General features: G+C 41.5%; 1 protein-coding gene across 1 annotated transcript in view; it reads left to right on the top strand.

The window, feature by feature from the left end:
* The window catches only part of LRP5 (LDL receptor related protein 5), a 143,644-nt gene that overhangs the window by 21,509 nt on the left and 107,091 nt on the right, over positions 1–15,044 (top strand). Inside the window, exon 2 of the mRNA XM_035539937.2 lies at positions 13,551–13,947. Coding sequence (XP_035395830.1) covers positions 13,551–13,947 — 397 coding nt within the window. The remainder of the gene's footprint in view (positions 1–13,550; positions 13,948–15,044) is intronic.

Here is a 15,044-nt window from a genome sequence, read left to right as displayed (position 1 = left end):
TATTTTTATTCTAACTGTTACAAATCTTCCCAAATAAAACTGTTTGTTAAGTGGAACCTGCCCCATGATGCTGTGCTTTAGAAAGTATGAAGTAGGGAGAAGTTTCTAGTGACTAGTCGTGGACAGCACTTCTGTGCCAGTCGTATGGCTGTCTTCCAGGCAAATATTCAGTCTTTTGGTTTTGTGTTAGCTGGTTAGGAAGGAGAGCAAAAAAGAAGGTGAAGTGGAAAGGGTTATTTAAGATAATGAAATCTGTAATATTGTACTTGTATTTTTATCAGTGATAATACTTAATTTACAACCTCTGATGTAGCACATAACTATCACAATCTACACTCAGCTCTGTAAATCATTCCTTGCTGGGGATGCTTCTGCTTTAGCCAAGATCATTGATTAAACTAAATTCGGTCCTTATGGCTCCTTTGTTTCTCTGTAAGGCCACTGTTTGTCCTGCTGCAGCGACATGAAGGAATATTTTTTCTACTGTCTTCTGTATTATTCTATAAATCTAAGTGTTGCTTAGTCTTGTGGAGTCAAACACGTGACACTTCTGAAAACGTGTTTTTTTTTTTTTTTTTTCTCAAGCATCTGGTCAAAAAGAGTGGTTTCCCTGGAAGAGAGGGCATGTTCAAAATTTCACTAACTCTTCTCCCACTTTCTGTCAGAAGTTTGCCAAGGGTCTGGAAAAAAATAAATAAATTTGAGTTTATTTTGGAGTTAAAATGTTCATAGTATGTTACAAACTGAGTGGAAAAATGCTTCCAAGATCTGTAGGGATTCCAGTGCTCCTTCAATTAAAAAAGGCATCAATTCTAGTAATTTCCATCATTTGGGTGGGATTAACAATTTCTGTTACTGCCTCGAGTTTCTCCTTCAGAGTCAGTGCTTATACGTCCATTTATCATACTACAGTTGCAAGAACGTATAGAATAATTTTAGGACTGTAAAGATTATTGCTTGCGATGTTGCTAATCATTAGTAGAGGTCTGAAAGCTGCCTTGCAAATAAAATGGGGAAGAAAGGGGAGGACCTATCCGTTGGGTTGCTTCAGGTTTTGCATTGGCAAATCTAGTAAGTGTAAAAATACTGCAAAAAAGACTTAGTACCAAGCTAAGGTTTGGTGGCATGTCTCTGTTGGACACAAGAGCTTGAGTGGTGTTTTCTCCATGCAGTTATTTTCCTTTTCAGTTGGAGTGGCTCACTGATAATTCCGCTGTATCACAAATCAGTGAGGATCAGGCTTGACTCTAGACTGGAAAATTGGTTTAAAAAAGAATCTTTCCAGTATGTCAGTGCCCAAAGGGTCTCTAATAGAGAGCAATGAAGTTAAGTACAAATGCCAGCCTTGCTGAAGAAGCATGAAATAGTTCTGTGCTGTTTGTCCCTCCAAAATGTTGAATTTAAGGACATTTACATGAAAAACAGTTGTCATTCCCATGCCTCCAGCATAAAGTTGGCTCTCTAAATTTGGGCCGTGTAGGTAATATTCAAGAGAAGGCAGATTGTATCAGTCTCCTTGTACCTATTTTTTATAGGCTGGTAGGCTTTGTGTGGAGGAAGAGAAATGCATTCAGGAATTCAGCCTCAGAATATCTTCTTGGCTTTCTTGGAAAAGATTTTGAGTCTAGATGATGATTTGAAACTGAAGAAAATCTGCGAGAGAGTGGAAGTTTGGGACCTTGGACTCTTAAAAGATGAGTTACGTAGGAGCCATTTAACGGTTTTGTTCTGTGTTGTTTTGCTTTTTTCTGTTTTCCTTTACAGCTAACTAATTACTTCTCTGCCTGATGATGTGGCTATTAACTGGTCCCTTCTTCAGTGTCTGAATTCTGGTGCTTCTGGCCTCGTGCCTGCAGTATGATACGTAGTTGGGGCTAAACCCCAAACACAAGTGGTGTGAGAAGGCTGAGCTACTGAAGTGGGCAGGTGGCACCAAGACTGGAAACCAGTTTTTGCCAGGGTATAATGGGCTGGAGAGGAAACTAGAGGTCCCAGGACTACTTGGGTGAGACCTTGGCCCTGGGCTGTTGCCTTTCTTCTGTGTTTTCTCTTGTGTCCTGGCAAAACAGGCAGGCTTTTCTGGAGGCACAACGAGGAGCTCATCTCTGTTGAGATTGCAGGGCGGACCTCCCCGTGGGTGTTTTCTTCAACGCACAGGTTCAGATGTAAAGCTGCCTTTACCATATGGTGTTTCTAAGTGGTTAGTCCCAGAAAGGAGACTAAAAACAACAACAACAAAAAAGCATCGATGCCAGCCTCTGGTTGAACTTTCTTGTGTGTTCCTGCCCGTCCCCAGCTGCTGGCTGCTCCCCAGCCTCTCCACTGCCTCGCGGATGTTTCGGTGCCCCTAGAGCTACCAGCATGACTGCACACACCGTTGCTTTCCTTGGGAGGATTCTGCCAAAAGGATCCAGGTTTGAAAAGGCGAGCCCAAAAACGTGTGCTATGGCAGCTTCTTCGCTTGGCTGAGCTGCAGCCGGAGCACAAATGGAAAAATGCAACAAATGGAAAAACGTTTTACTGTTGCAGTAGGTTTTTAAGAAATGCTCTCAGTGCTGCTGCAGTAGAGATGCACATGGATTTACATCGAAGGGCCACAGACCTGGCCTTGAAGCAAATGTGCATGCCATCAGCAACTTTTTTTTATGCCCGTGTCTTCTTGGTGACTTGCAGAGTGAGTGATCTCAGAATATGGTCCTGAGACTTCTCAGTTGCATTTCCGTGGGCTTGTATGAGAGGCACTGTGAAGGAATACTCTTCTTCCCACAGTGAAAGTAACTTGTGTTTTGGAGCCAGGGTTACACGTTTGCATCTCTCGCTCCTAGAAAAGGCGTAGCAGAGACCGTGGTTTGGTGTAGCCGAAGGAAGCGAGATGCCAGTGCAGTGCTCTGTGATGTCTCTGGAGCGGTTCGCTCCTCGCATTTTGAGACAGCAGCTGGTGCGGGAGGCCTGTGACAGCCCTCATTGTGTCACACTGTTCTTAATTTAACATAGAGGGGATTTGGAGGCTAGCTGCAGCTGGCTGTGGTGGGGGTCAATGGATAGTCCTTGCATATGCGATGGGTTTTCTTCTATCCGATTCCTTCGTTTGGACGCAGTGGCAGACTCGAGCAAACGGGTGCTTTTACAAACCAGGGCTGCCTGGAGTTTGCTGCTTTGCCCTTGAAGCTGTTGTCGATTCCTCCAGTGCGCAGGTAATTCTGCGAGCCTGCATTTGGGAGCACGGGACCTCGGGGTCTCGATACTACGATCCCTTGAAGACTGAGAAACTGCAGGGCAAAACTGGAAGGGAGCCAGCTTCAGAGCAGCTTAAAACAAAATTGCTGCTCGGTAGTAAAATAAACCAACCAACCCAAATGCAACATGTCCACAATGAATGAGGTGAACTGCAGCAGAGGGACTCGAGAGGTATTTTTTTAATGATAGGTTGCAATCAGATGTGTGTTGGTTTTTAAGCTAATGCAGTTCCATCATTATTTTTCAGGGTATCAGACATTCTTCAAGACAGCAATCGTTATCTTAACTGATACGTTAGACCTTTGCGTTACTGTTGTCCAGTTGTTCATAAAGACTGGGAAAGGTTTTTCAGCTTCCTTGTGGAAGGTCTGGAATTTACTGTCTGCATTTAGAGTGGGATTTTCTGTGGAGCCAGGGAGCTTTGGCCTTCATTGCTGAAGTTTGATGGCAATTCTGTTTAAACTCCCTTTGAATTCAGTACAAATCCAAATCTCTAACCATCACCAACCCAAAAAGTGGACTTTTGAGCCGAGCATGCTCAACTTAATAGTTCTAAAAATGCGTAGTAGTTTTCAAAGCTTGCTGTTGGCTCTCATGTGGAGGAAAAATGTCCTAATCCCAAATAGACAACATATTTGCATTGAAGCTGTCACATGCATTGTGGTTGAGTAGCAAAGTCCTATTATCCTATCACAAAAAGCTTATATAATGATTACTTCTTCAGAAGTACTGTGCTTAAAAACTGACAAACTGTTGGTGAACAGCATACTTTTGCTTTTGGAGTGTTGAAACTGGAAAATCCTATGGATGTTTTAACCTCTGTAAAATGCTCAGATGGAGAATCTGAGGTCAGGAAGAGGTGGAGGTTCAGACTGCAGAGAGATGATCTGTTTAGCATTAGCTAGTCAGGATTGCATGAGACTGCAGTCCTCACAACTGTTTGGCTGAGCACCAGCTCTGCGTTACATAGAGAGTGATTGCCAAGAGCCGGGAGTTTAGCAATAATGTTTAGAAATTTCCTCTATTTAACAAAACAGAGCAGAGGAAAATTGCTCTATACTCCAGTGAAATGTATTCTCCTCTAAATAAAATGGTTAAAGTGGTTGAGAGTCTTATCTAATGAGTATCTGAGCAACTTCATATATGTGTCCCCAGATCTCTGCTGATATTCTGGTTTTTGTTCAGTTATCTAGCACATCCCTAAACACGTTTTGCGTGCTGCTTGGTGGTCCGGGCCATGTTGGCTGCTCACATGGGCTTGGCTGTCCTCCTTCCCAGCTGCTGAACTGTGTTAAGAGATGATGAAATATGCTGTTCCATGTAACCAATTTCAGTATTTGCTGCAGGGATATTAAGGACAGTCTGAGAGCTATTGCCTTGTGCACCAGGAGGGGAGTTCATGTGGCATGCTTAATGGGTGGTCTGTGGGAAAAGAAAGAAAAGCTTGAGGAACCCTCCATAAAAATATGTCTGTAGGAAGGTGGTCCGAAAGACACGGAGAGCTTGTTTCCAGCCTCTGCAGAGATGGAAGTGTGCTAGGTTATGCGTGCTGAATCCAGTCATTTGCCTGTTCTGGTGTGTGAAGGTTTTTACTTGGAGTAGGCGATGTAATTAGAAGCAAGACAAAACAGTGAGTAAGTTCAGAGTGTGCTGTTGGGGAGTTTTGAAACATTTTAGTGCCATCCCAGAGAATCCCAACAAATCCTAAGTTACAAATAAGGAAAAAAAAGAAAATTAAAAGGCAGCTTTTCTGGATTTCTTCAGAGAAATCCTTTCACATCTTTGATCCAGGTGCTATAAACCAATTCAGGCCAGTTGAGATGAAATTATTTACAACAAAATGTTATATTCAATAATGTTAACAGTGACAAATGGTAGGCTGCCAAAATCAACACTGAACTAAATCTCTTCTTCCTCAGACACTGCTATTATTGGGGGGGAAGAATCCTATGAAATATAATGAGATCTTAAAAAATAAGCTTGCTTATTTTATTTAAAAGCTAAATAGCAGTTTATCTTAATATTTTATCATACTTTAACATTAGTATTCAATAAAAGGTACTAGATGCATCTGCTTTGAGAGGCTGACAGGATCGTGACTATGATGTTACTGGGAGAGGTGTGTGGTTTTTGGTGGCGGCGTTTATTGTATGTCTTGCGTTTCAAGACACAGATGAAACTCCTTTGCAGGGGTAAGATTGAACAAAAAACTTCAGGGCGATGGCTATCCAACTGCTATTTAAAATCACCTTTTGCAATGAATTCTACAGCTTCTGTAGCATGTTCCAGTGTCTTCAGTGCACGTGTTGCTCTGTACCCCATCCACATCGACCAAAAACCCGAAGCCTGCCCAGATCTAATTTCTTCAGTGCGCCTTTTCTCCAGGGTCTAAGGATTAATGATCTTGATCCTCTCGTAAAAGCTTTTACTGATCGGACTGTTATTTTACTCCTCTCTTTCTCCACGACCACCTTAGCACATCTCCTAAACAAGGAGAACAAATCCTTTAATTCTTTCACTTCATGTGTTTTCTGAACCCAGTTACAACTTGTTATTTTTTACGCTTTGCTGTGGGCCCTTTCCAAGTAGCTGCTGCTAAACCAGATGTCCTCTAAACTTACAGCTAATTTACACGAACCCTCTCCTTCCAACATACGTGTAACTAAAGCTTCTTTGCTTCTTGTAGGTACATTGGTGGCTGAGCAGCCTCTCTTATTCTAGCCTGATGGCAAATAGATGACTGAGCTTCTGGTTGTCTTCTAATACTTAGCAATGATACTCAATATAATACTTAGCATATATAAATAAAACTGGCACCAAATAGGTTTGTATTTTGGGATACGAGTGTGGATATGATTACTTTGCACTAATTTATGCCTAGTGTAACCATGTAAACAATTTAAAGTATAGGTTTTTAAAGAGTAAAACTTACGAAAATTGCCTGACATCTGCTACACACTCTGGGCATATATGTGGGATATTCTTAGTGGTTTAAAATAACACCTCAGTCTCCCCCAGAATTTCAGACCTCAATTCCACCCAAAATTAGATAAATTGCAAATGAATCCTCCTTCCATGATAACCAGAATGCTTAATTTCACATTTTAGAGGGGGAAATTACCATCAAATGGATTTGGAGAGTTAGATGGAGTGGAGAGTGGGAGGTGTGGAGTGAGTGAAAATGGAGTGGAGAGTCAGAGGAACGAGGTGGAATGTGGGAGAAGGAACTTACTTTCCTCTCAAAGGTGGGACTTTAAACCAGCCATCACCAAATAGCTGTGTCTTTACAGCTCCTCAACCCCCAAGCTCACTGCCTGATTAATTAATTTATTACAAATGGAGCGAAGAATAGGCTGCTGAAGCAAGGTGGTGTGTGTGGGAGGAGAAGTGGGGAACCCTGGTTTTGGGTCAGGTCTGCGAACTGCTACCACCTACCTCTAGGTTGCAGCAAGAATATTCTTTAATTCAGTAATTACACTGGGAATTCACCTTATCTAGAATAATGGGTTTTGAGGATGAAAGTCATAGCCTTCTATTCTTTGGAGGACTGTATCTGGCAAGTTTAAACTCGGGCTGGATATGCGCAGTTAGTACAAGATCAACATTTAATCTCTCTTTTTGAAGTTGGTGATCAATGGATTTCAGATTCTCTGCAGCAGCAGCTGCCAGTAAAAAGGGCTGGGGTCCAGAGCTTAGGGTTTTTAAGAAAGATTTTTTTTTTCTACTGAATATATAGCAGTTGTGTTAAAAAAAAGAAAAATTTGTGTTTGTGGGATTTGTGCGTGCCATTGTCTTCTTGCACAGTGAGTTGTCAGAATTTTATTTTTAGTTGTGCTTGATTTTTGGAGATGGGTCTGGCAAAACTCTTGATTGCCATACTTTCTCTTTCCTTTTTACCTTCTTTCCTGGGTCTTTATGGTTCTCGTAGCATCTGTGTGTTCTGGCATGTGAGCTTCCTGCTGCCACCAGCTGCTGGCTCACCCCCTGAGCTAAGCCAAGAAAAATGGGGCTAACACCCAAAAGGGTGACAGCATGTGGAAGAACTTCCTTCTCTGGATGTTTAAAAGCAGCCTTATGCTTCGTATCAAAGGCCTAGTCTCCTTATGTTCCGAAAGTGTTAGAGCTGAACGAGGAAAGGAATCACACTGTGCTGTTGGTCTGGTTTCTCTGTTGAATTTCAAGCTGGTGGGACTGTACTTAACCGAGCTGTTCCTGTGCAGCAGCTATTTTTGAGCACAGAAAGCTGGTGCACGCTGGCCCTGTATCCTGCCTTAGAGTTTGCATAAGACTGTAACACACTTGGGTGCAAAAGTTTTGACATGTTTGTTTTTACCATCTTGTGTGCCTGTGGCATCGGGTGTGGGGGTTGTTTTTGTTCCATGGTAATGAGTGCTTTTGTGGTTTGGGACATGGACTGCTGCAAGAATTAGATGCTATTCTCTCTGTCCAGCAGCACAGACAGCTTAACCACGGAGGTCTCTGATGCATTTGTCCTGTTAAGAATTGCTGTAATATTTAAAATTTCAGCTGTTGCACATACTGTTATTTTGGATAGCTGGTTTAGGTTGTATGCTTATTAAAATGAGATCTTCATTCTGTGTTGTGAACCAGGCTCCCATGATCCTCGGTCGTGTCTGTTAAAAGTGCAGCCAAACCCTTCTATGACCTTTAGCCTAGTTAGCTGTGTTAAGATTTGTTAAGTAAGGCTTTTTTCCTGGGCTATACATAGGATTTATGTGTCTTCCAGTGCTTTCGAGAGTAAGAATCATGCGTGTGTCCAGTGGTGTCACGCCTTCAGCTTTCAGGGGATGCAGACAAACTGTGGGCACGTAAACAACTGTGAGCCAGTAATATAAATATCTCTGCCTAAAAACCTGATAGCTCAGCTCATCCTAGTAGGGCTACTACTGCTTCACAACTGACCAGCAACTGGTAACATGCTCTCTTGGTACTGCTTAATGTCATCTTGGTCTTAATATGTCAATGAGTTGAGCAGTGTCTGACTTTTGCAGAACTACCGCTGAAACCAAGCGCGAAGGCTGTTTCTGAAGATCATGTAGTCATCTAAGTGCAATTAGCAGTCGTTTGTCCCACACCACTTCTGCTGGGGCTAGCGGAGTGCTTCGTAAGCTTTAAGTGCTATAACTGGGGCTGGTGAAGTTAAACCCCAAATGAACGTCAGTGACTGAATACAGAAGTATGTTGGGGAACAGGAGGTACATACTGGCCTGCTCTGCTAGAAGGCAGTTGGTTATAGCTGGCAGATGGCATCAACAGAAGATGAGCCCAAGAGCGTTCAGAAGATCTAGAGGAAAGCTGGAAACCGAACCCAAGCAGGCTGATCAGGACTGTTTTCTCCAACTAACAGACCGATGAGAAGCTGTATTTTCACACTCTTGTGCAACAAGCTTCTGTGTAGACAGCTCCCTCATAAACTCAAGGGCGTGTTTTCCAATAAGCAGAAAACCACTGGAAAATGGTGTTTTAAAAATGTGGTGTCTTTCTAGAATGAAGTGATGTTCTTCAGGCACTGCATAATCCAGATTAGGTTGTAGAACTACTACAGATCTGTACCTAAACTGCAGTAGTTTTTACCTGTTTAGAGTTCATTTGTTACTTTGTGGGATTTCATGTTCTTTTTTTTTCTTTGTCAAGGGATTGTGATCTCCAACTATGTACAGAGGTTGTAAATGTTGCCTATTATGGAAAAATATGAACTGTTCTAATTTTACTGAAGAAAATGCAACTTTTTTTTTAGTAGCTACATTAAAATGTTGTCCTTTCAATTGGGTGGTAATAGGCTGCATATAAACAGTTTGTCCTCCACATTCATCATTCATCCTCTTAGTGTTTATTCTTTCCTCTTTTCAAAATAGAAGCTGGTTTTCCTTTTCCAGCATTTTGTAATTGTCTGGAGTGTTGCTGATCAAAACAGAACATAGAACCAAGTGTTCCTTTGAGTGTCTTTTAACTTGCTACCCATGAAATAACTTCTCAAGCAAGGGATGTTGCATCTCGTCTAACAGATAAGCTCATTTGAAGGTAAGCAGTAATCAAAATTGCTGCTAGTTTTTTGGGTCTGCTTCATGTGCCCTCGCCTCTAGCCCGTCTTAGTAAAAAGGGTCAGAGGTTTCAGAGGAGTTTGGAGTAGGACGCAAAATGAGCTTGACCACAGATGGATTTTGAATATCAGCCCACAGTGACAGTGTTTACAAATTAGTTGCTTTCACTCAGATTTCTGTAGAAACACATTGGCTGTTTGACATAATAAACATGACCGAGTTTATGGCATGAAGATGGAGCAGATAGTGGTAAGAGCAGAAATTGTTATTAACCGTATTTCTAGTTTGCCTTTTTAAGAGCTGTGCAGTAGACTTAAATGCACCAAAGATGAAGTGTTCTTGGAAGCTTCAAGCCTAGCTCAGGATTTGAGTATAAGACTTGGAAGGTTTGTGAAGAGATTGATCTTCACGTTTTTGGAAATGAACCTTCCATTCTACATACAGATGGGATTAAAAATAAACAAATTAGTACTATGTGTTGATGGGATGATATTGAATCTCTGGTTGTTTTGAGGATGGCACAGAAAATCAAGTTGTTTTATTTTTCGTCATTCACGTTTGTGTTGTTTTTCTGAGCTTTCTGTGTTTTCTCATTCTAACGCCTTTAAAAAATAAATGGTTATAATCACATAGAGGCAGAATGTATTGTTTGAATTGCTAAACTGTTGAATTTAGTAATTCTATGAAACTAAATGCCATGAAGCAGTTGCCAGCATATTAGAGGTCTGAGCTGAGGTATAAAGCAATTTTTTCTCCCTCTCCCATATGTCTTAAAGCCCATCTTTGTTGGTTGCAAATGACTACAGCGGTATTGCCATAGGTCATGTTAACTGACTGCTGACTGGTGGCCTTTCCCCTTCACACCCCAGACACCCCTGGGTTGTACACTTCACAATTCAGTGAATTGTTCACAAATGTGAACTGATTTTTCTTTGGTCGGGTTGAAGTCTGAAAAGGCAGGTATGTTTGGCTACCAAGAGGAGTGCATCTCTTAGCTGTGAAAGTCTAATGCTACTTATAAAGGCTGCTGTTTTACCTGTCTTTCTAGAAAAGCATCTGCTTTCATGAGTGTCCCTTTCAGATTTACTCTTTACTTACTGGGAAAGTTGGAAGTTTGCAAAATTTTGTGAACTTTTCTTTGGACACCACGGAGTTTGTATTTACTTGTAAAGCTGCAGAGTTGGCAGAACTAACCTTGCCACGGCGTTGAGTTCGGACCTGATGTGGTAAGTGCCAGGCCATGGAAACGGAGCATTTAATCTCTCTTCTGACTCTTGTGTTATTTGCAAAGTTGGGAGAGCCTGTGTTTCTTCAGCAGTATTCCGAGCAGGAATCAGTGTTGAGAACCAGCTTCTTGTTTTGATTCCTGTTTTTTTTCCCCTTTCTTCTCCATGCCAGCAGTGCTCTAAAAGTGCTCTGCGGTGATTTTTATAGAACATGGTCTGCATAAAACACGCTAGTGGGGAGGAGCAGAGAAGTGAATATGATTTTTAAAATCAGAGTTGCGCCAAATCTTTTTTTTTCCAAAGGAAATGAATAGTCGTTTGTTTTTTAAAAGGGATGAACTCTGGACATCTTTCAATAATCAATCGGTTTACATCTGTGTACAAATGCACTAAAATTTTAACACAACTGCAAGCAGGGCAGTATGATTTCCCTGCTGGGTGTTCGTAGCAAAAACAATGCAGCTGTACTTCAATCAGGACAACTCTGAAGCACAGAAGTGACAGTGAACACAGCGGTTAATGCGTTATCTGTATGCTGTTGCCCTACTGTGTGCATCAGTGGGGAAGAAATCTCATGAAAGGGATGGGGAACTGGGATAATATTGATACTGATTGGATTAGACGTTGTTCATGTCTGATCTTTAGTTAAGAAGCTGTTGAGTTCCTCTGATGTTGATTGGAGTTGATATTTCAGGCTCCTTTTTCCTTTGTAGCAGTATTAATGATGGCTTCAGTGTGGAAATGTCTAGTTGAAAATCTTGTCTATTCATATTCCTTAAAACATTTTGGGGACTATATATATATTTAATTTTGTACATAGACTTTTTATGGCTTTAATCTTAGGCTGGATATGGGACAGGTTTGGTGAAGCAATATGCATAACTGAAAAATCCTGTCCCAAAGAACTTGTGACTTAAACAGAGCCCACTATCATCAAACTTTCCAAGTGTTCAGATGGTTTGGTACAGTGCCACTTAAAATAGACATAGTTATGGGGAAACAATGAGTTGCAGAGAAGAAAACAAGCACTTTGCATTCTAGATGTATTTTTCTTCTGTTTTCAATAACTAACCTGTTGGGCTTTCGTGATATTGCTAGTGCTTTTAAAGATGACGGGAGGACGTGGCAAGTTAGGAAATGAGATGGAAGTGATACTGGGACTTCATTACTTAATAAATAATTCTCTTCAAGCTGTATAAACTTTTCTGAGTTATAAATGTTGTAGAAGAAAAATGTTTTATTTTCAGTGAAGCATTCACGATAACAATTGTCTGTCTCTGTGTCGTCCGAGATCCCCCCAAAACCTGCAGCTGAACTAAATTTTCCTTACTACTTTCATCAGTATAGGCTTCCTCTAAAAAAATAAATAAACCCATCTCTTTCCTGACTCAGGGAAAAAAGGCAGCACAGAATGTTAATAAAAAGGCTGAGTTTTTAAGCATGTTTTTAATTTCATCTGAAGTTGAGTTGTAGACTCTGACTGAGCCCTTGGCCTGCAGATACATACATAAAGCGTTGTCCTGGACGTACTTTGCTTTGGCCCATGCAGTTCCAGATGCTCTCCAGTGCGCATGTAGTTGGAGCCAGAGGTCAGGAGCAAAGCAATAGCATGGGATCAGGCTGCCAGCATAGCAGACCTGCAACTCAGAACTTGTATAAACTGTCGTCCTTTTAAAGGATTGGAGGAACCGAGTCTGAAAGACATTATCAAGAGCTAACTTTGATATATCATATACAGTAATGTGAATTTGAAACTGGAGGTATTTATATCACAGGCCTGAAGTAATAGATGAAATAACATTATCTGTCATTGCTGCTCTGTTCTGTGTGTTGTTCCTTGAGATGAGTGGCAAGTTTATGGACCTCTGCTGGTTGTGCGTTGGAAGCAAAAGTGTCAAGTGAAATGTTGAAGCTAGAAGTCAACAGTTGATCAGCCTAGACCTCCGCCAGCTGTTGTTTGAGATAGAAGAACTGGAAGAAGGGATGGGGAGAGTACTGGGTTTCAAGGTGGCCAACAGTAGGGGCAAATTAAAATAGTTCTTCATTCGATGACAGAAGATCGCTACCAGACTTCGTCAGTCTTAGGAGAAGCTGAGGGAGCTCCGTTACTTCCAGAAGTTAATGACTTTTTCTGGAACATTGGTGTTCTCCTAACCTGCCAGTAGTATTTGCAGCTGTGACAGGTATGGTAGCACCATTGTACTTGGTTGCTGTCTCCTGAGCCATATCTGAAGATAAGTACTTTTCTAGTTTACTGCTGGATGAAGAAGAAAGACTGTACTCTTAAGGGAGAGATGAAGTAGTTAATTTGGCCATCAGTCTGACTGGTGTGGTTGGGAAAGCATGTTCTGCAATATGTCTATTTAACGTCCTCTTCTGGAAGGAGCAGTGGGGCTGAATCATGCCTTTGGTCCCATTTGTAGTGGGTCCTTAAGAGGACACTTAAGCTTTCCCTTTCCTGGAGTTTTGTAACTTGGCTTTTTAGAATTTGTCCTAAACCTCGGTTTACGGATTGACTGAAGGTACCTGTGCATGTGGGCTGGAGTATTCATGATTACACTGGAGGGTGTGAGTACAATAGCGAAGAGTTTTTTGTTTGTTTTTCTGAACTGGCAAGGTATTTCCTGTGTTAATATTGGCATCTTGTCTATGTTAGTCTCAGCTGAATGCTCTTTTACCTCAACCCACTTGCTAACATGTAAGAATGAGTTCTAGGTGAGTTTGGACTAAACTACCGAAGGGCCTCAGTCCAAACCCTTCAGCTGTGTGAAGGGCTCTATTGTAGATAAGGAATCAGTCCCACTTATCTCTCTTTTCTTTTACTCCTTTGTCTGACAAATAGAGGCAATAAGTTATGGGCAGTGTGCATTTTTCTCTCACGTGAAACTTCTGTGTGTTCCTTTTGCTGTACTGCCTGCCCTGATGATCTGGGAAAATACATCTTCCTCTGCTGTAGTCATACTCAGCACTTGAACATCTGTAGATGCTGCTAATGCTAATATGTTTTTGTTTTTTTCTTCTGTAGCATCTCCCTTCCTGCTTTTTGCCAACCGTCGGGACGTTCGACTCGTGGATGCTGGAGGCACGAAGCTGGAGTCCACTGTGGTGGTCAGTGGCTTAGAGGATGCTGCTGCGGTTGACTTCCAGTATTCGCAAGGCATCGTTTTCTGGACAGATGTGAGTGAAGAAGCCATCAAGCAAACTTACATTAACCAAACTGGCAATGTGGTGCAGAATGTCATCATTTCTGGTTTGGTTTCCCCGGATGGCCTGGCATGTGATTGGATTGGGAAAAAACTTTACTGGACAGACTCAGAAACCAATAGGATAGAAGTAGCTAATCTCAATGGAACATCTAGAAAAGTCCTCTTCTGGCAAGACCTTGATCAGCCCAGGGCAATAGCTTTGGATCCGGCTCATGGGTAAATATTAATTTGACTTAAACGCTTAAATGGGTACGGTCGTGATTTATGTTGGGTTTTCATTTCCGAAAGAGAAACATGGTCTTTTGTTTCAATTTACATTTTCCCAAGGTATTTTTCTCAAGATCCGTAACTGAACATAAGTTTAAACTTTAATATTTTGTGGCCAGAAATGAGAGTCCTGGGCCAAAAAGAAAAATACAGCTGTTCTTAGGTGCCAAGTCAAATACTCGATCAGTATGATTGCCTAACTTATTCCATAGTGCTTCTGAAATGCAATTAGTTGTTCCAGCCTTTTTTATTACTGTTCCCTCAGTTATCTTGTCTGGTAAGTTCCTTATTTGATATATGATATCTGATGTGTCCAGTCAGCAAGGTGTGTAAATCTGTGTGAGTCAAAACAGAAATTCTTTCTTGCTGTGCTCTGGTGAACACAACCAGGATATTTTTAAGTGGTGACTTCAATGGTTATGTTTGTACTGGCAAGTGAAAGAACCCAGGTGAAATCAGGGGCACTTAATGCTTTAAGATGACCAGGTTAGGCAGTAAAAAGAGAACAGGCTGGATTTGTTGCAATGACCAGTCAGGTGCTTGTAGTACTCTTGAAAATACTTCTGTCTCTGTATGGTTCATCCGTTCCTCCCTCTTCAATAACCTCCAGCCCTGCACATGCACTATTTGCTGTCCCCATGCACAAACAGTACTGATGTTCACTTTGTGCCCTGTATTCATTGCAGTGATGATTGAAGGGGTCCCTGCCCCTTGTGGAAATCATACTGTCAACAATGATGAACTGTGGATAAGGGGAGCAGCAAGGAAGTATAATGCTCATAAGCAAAGCTATTTGCTGTTTTTAGTTTGCTGCCCTTTTTTACAACTTTTTCTGAGAGTATTTTTCTTCTTCTGTACGGTATGTGCCTTTAGGTTTCTCATCTTTAAGACGATCTGACATCAGCTGACAATTTCATTGAGTCTAGCCTCTTTGTAAAGGGATGCTGAGTTAATGCAAGGTCTTAGCATAAACCACAGACAAAGTAATTTTATTGCTTATTGGTAAAATGGAACTGACTGCTCTGGGAGACCAGCAGTCTCTGGAG

The sequence above is a fragment of the Cygnus atratus genome, chromosome 5 (genome assembly GCF_013377495.2).
Source record: "Cygnus atratus isolate AKBS03 ecotype Queensland, Australia chromosome 5, CAtr_DNAZoo_HiC_assembly, whole genome shotgun sequence".
Taxonomy (NCBI): domain Eukaryota; kingdom Metazoa; phylum Chordata; class Aves; order Anseriformes; family Anatidae; genus Cygnus; species Cygnus atratus.
The sequence above is the reverse complement of the archived record's forward strand: the minus strand, read 5'-3'. Positions and strand labels throughout refer to the sequence as shown.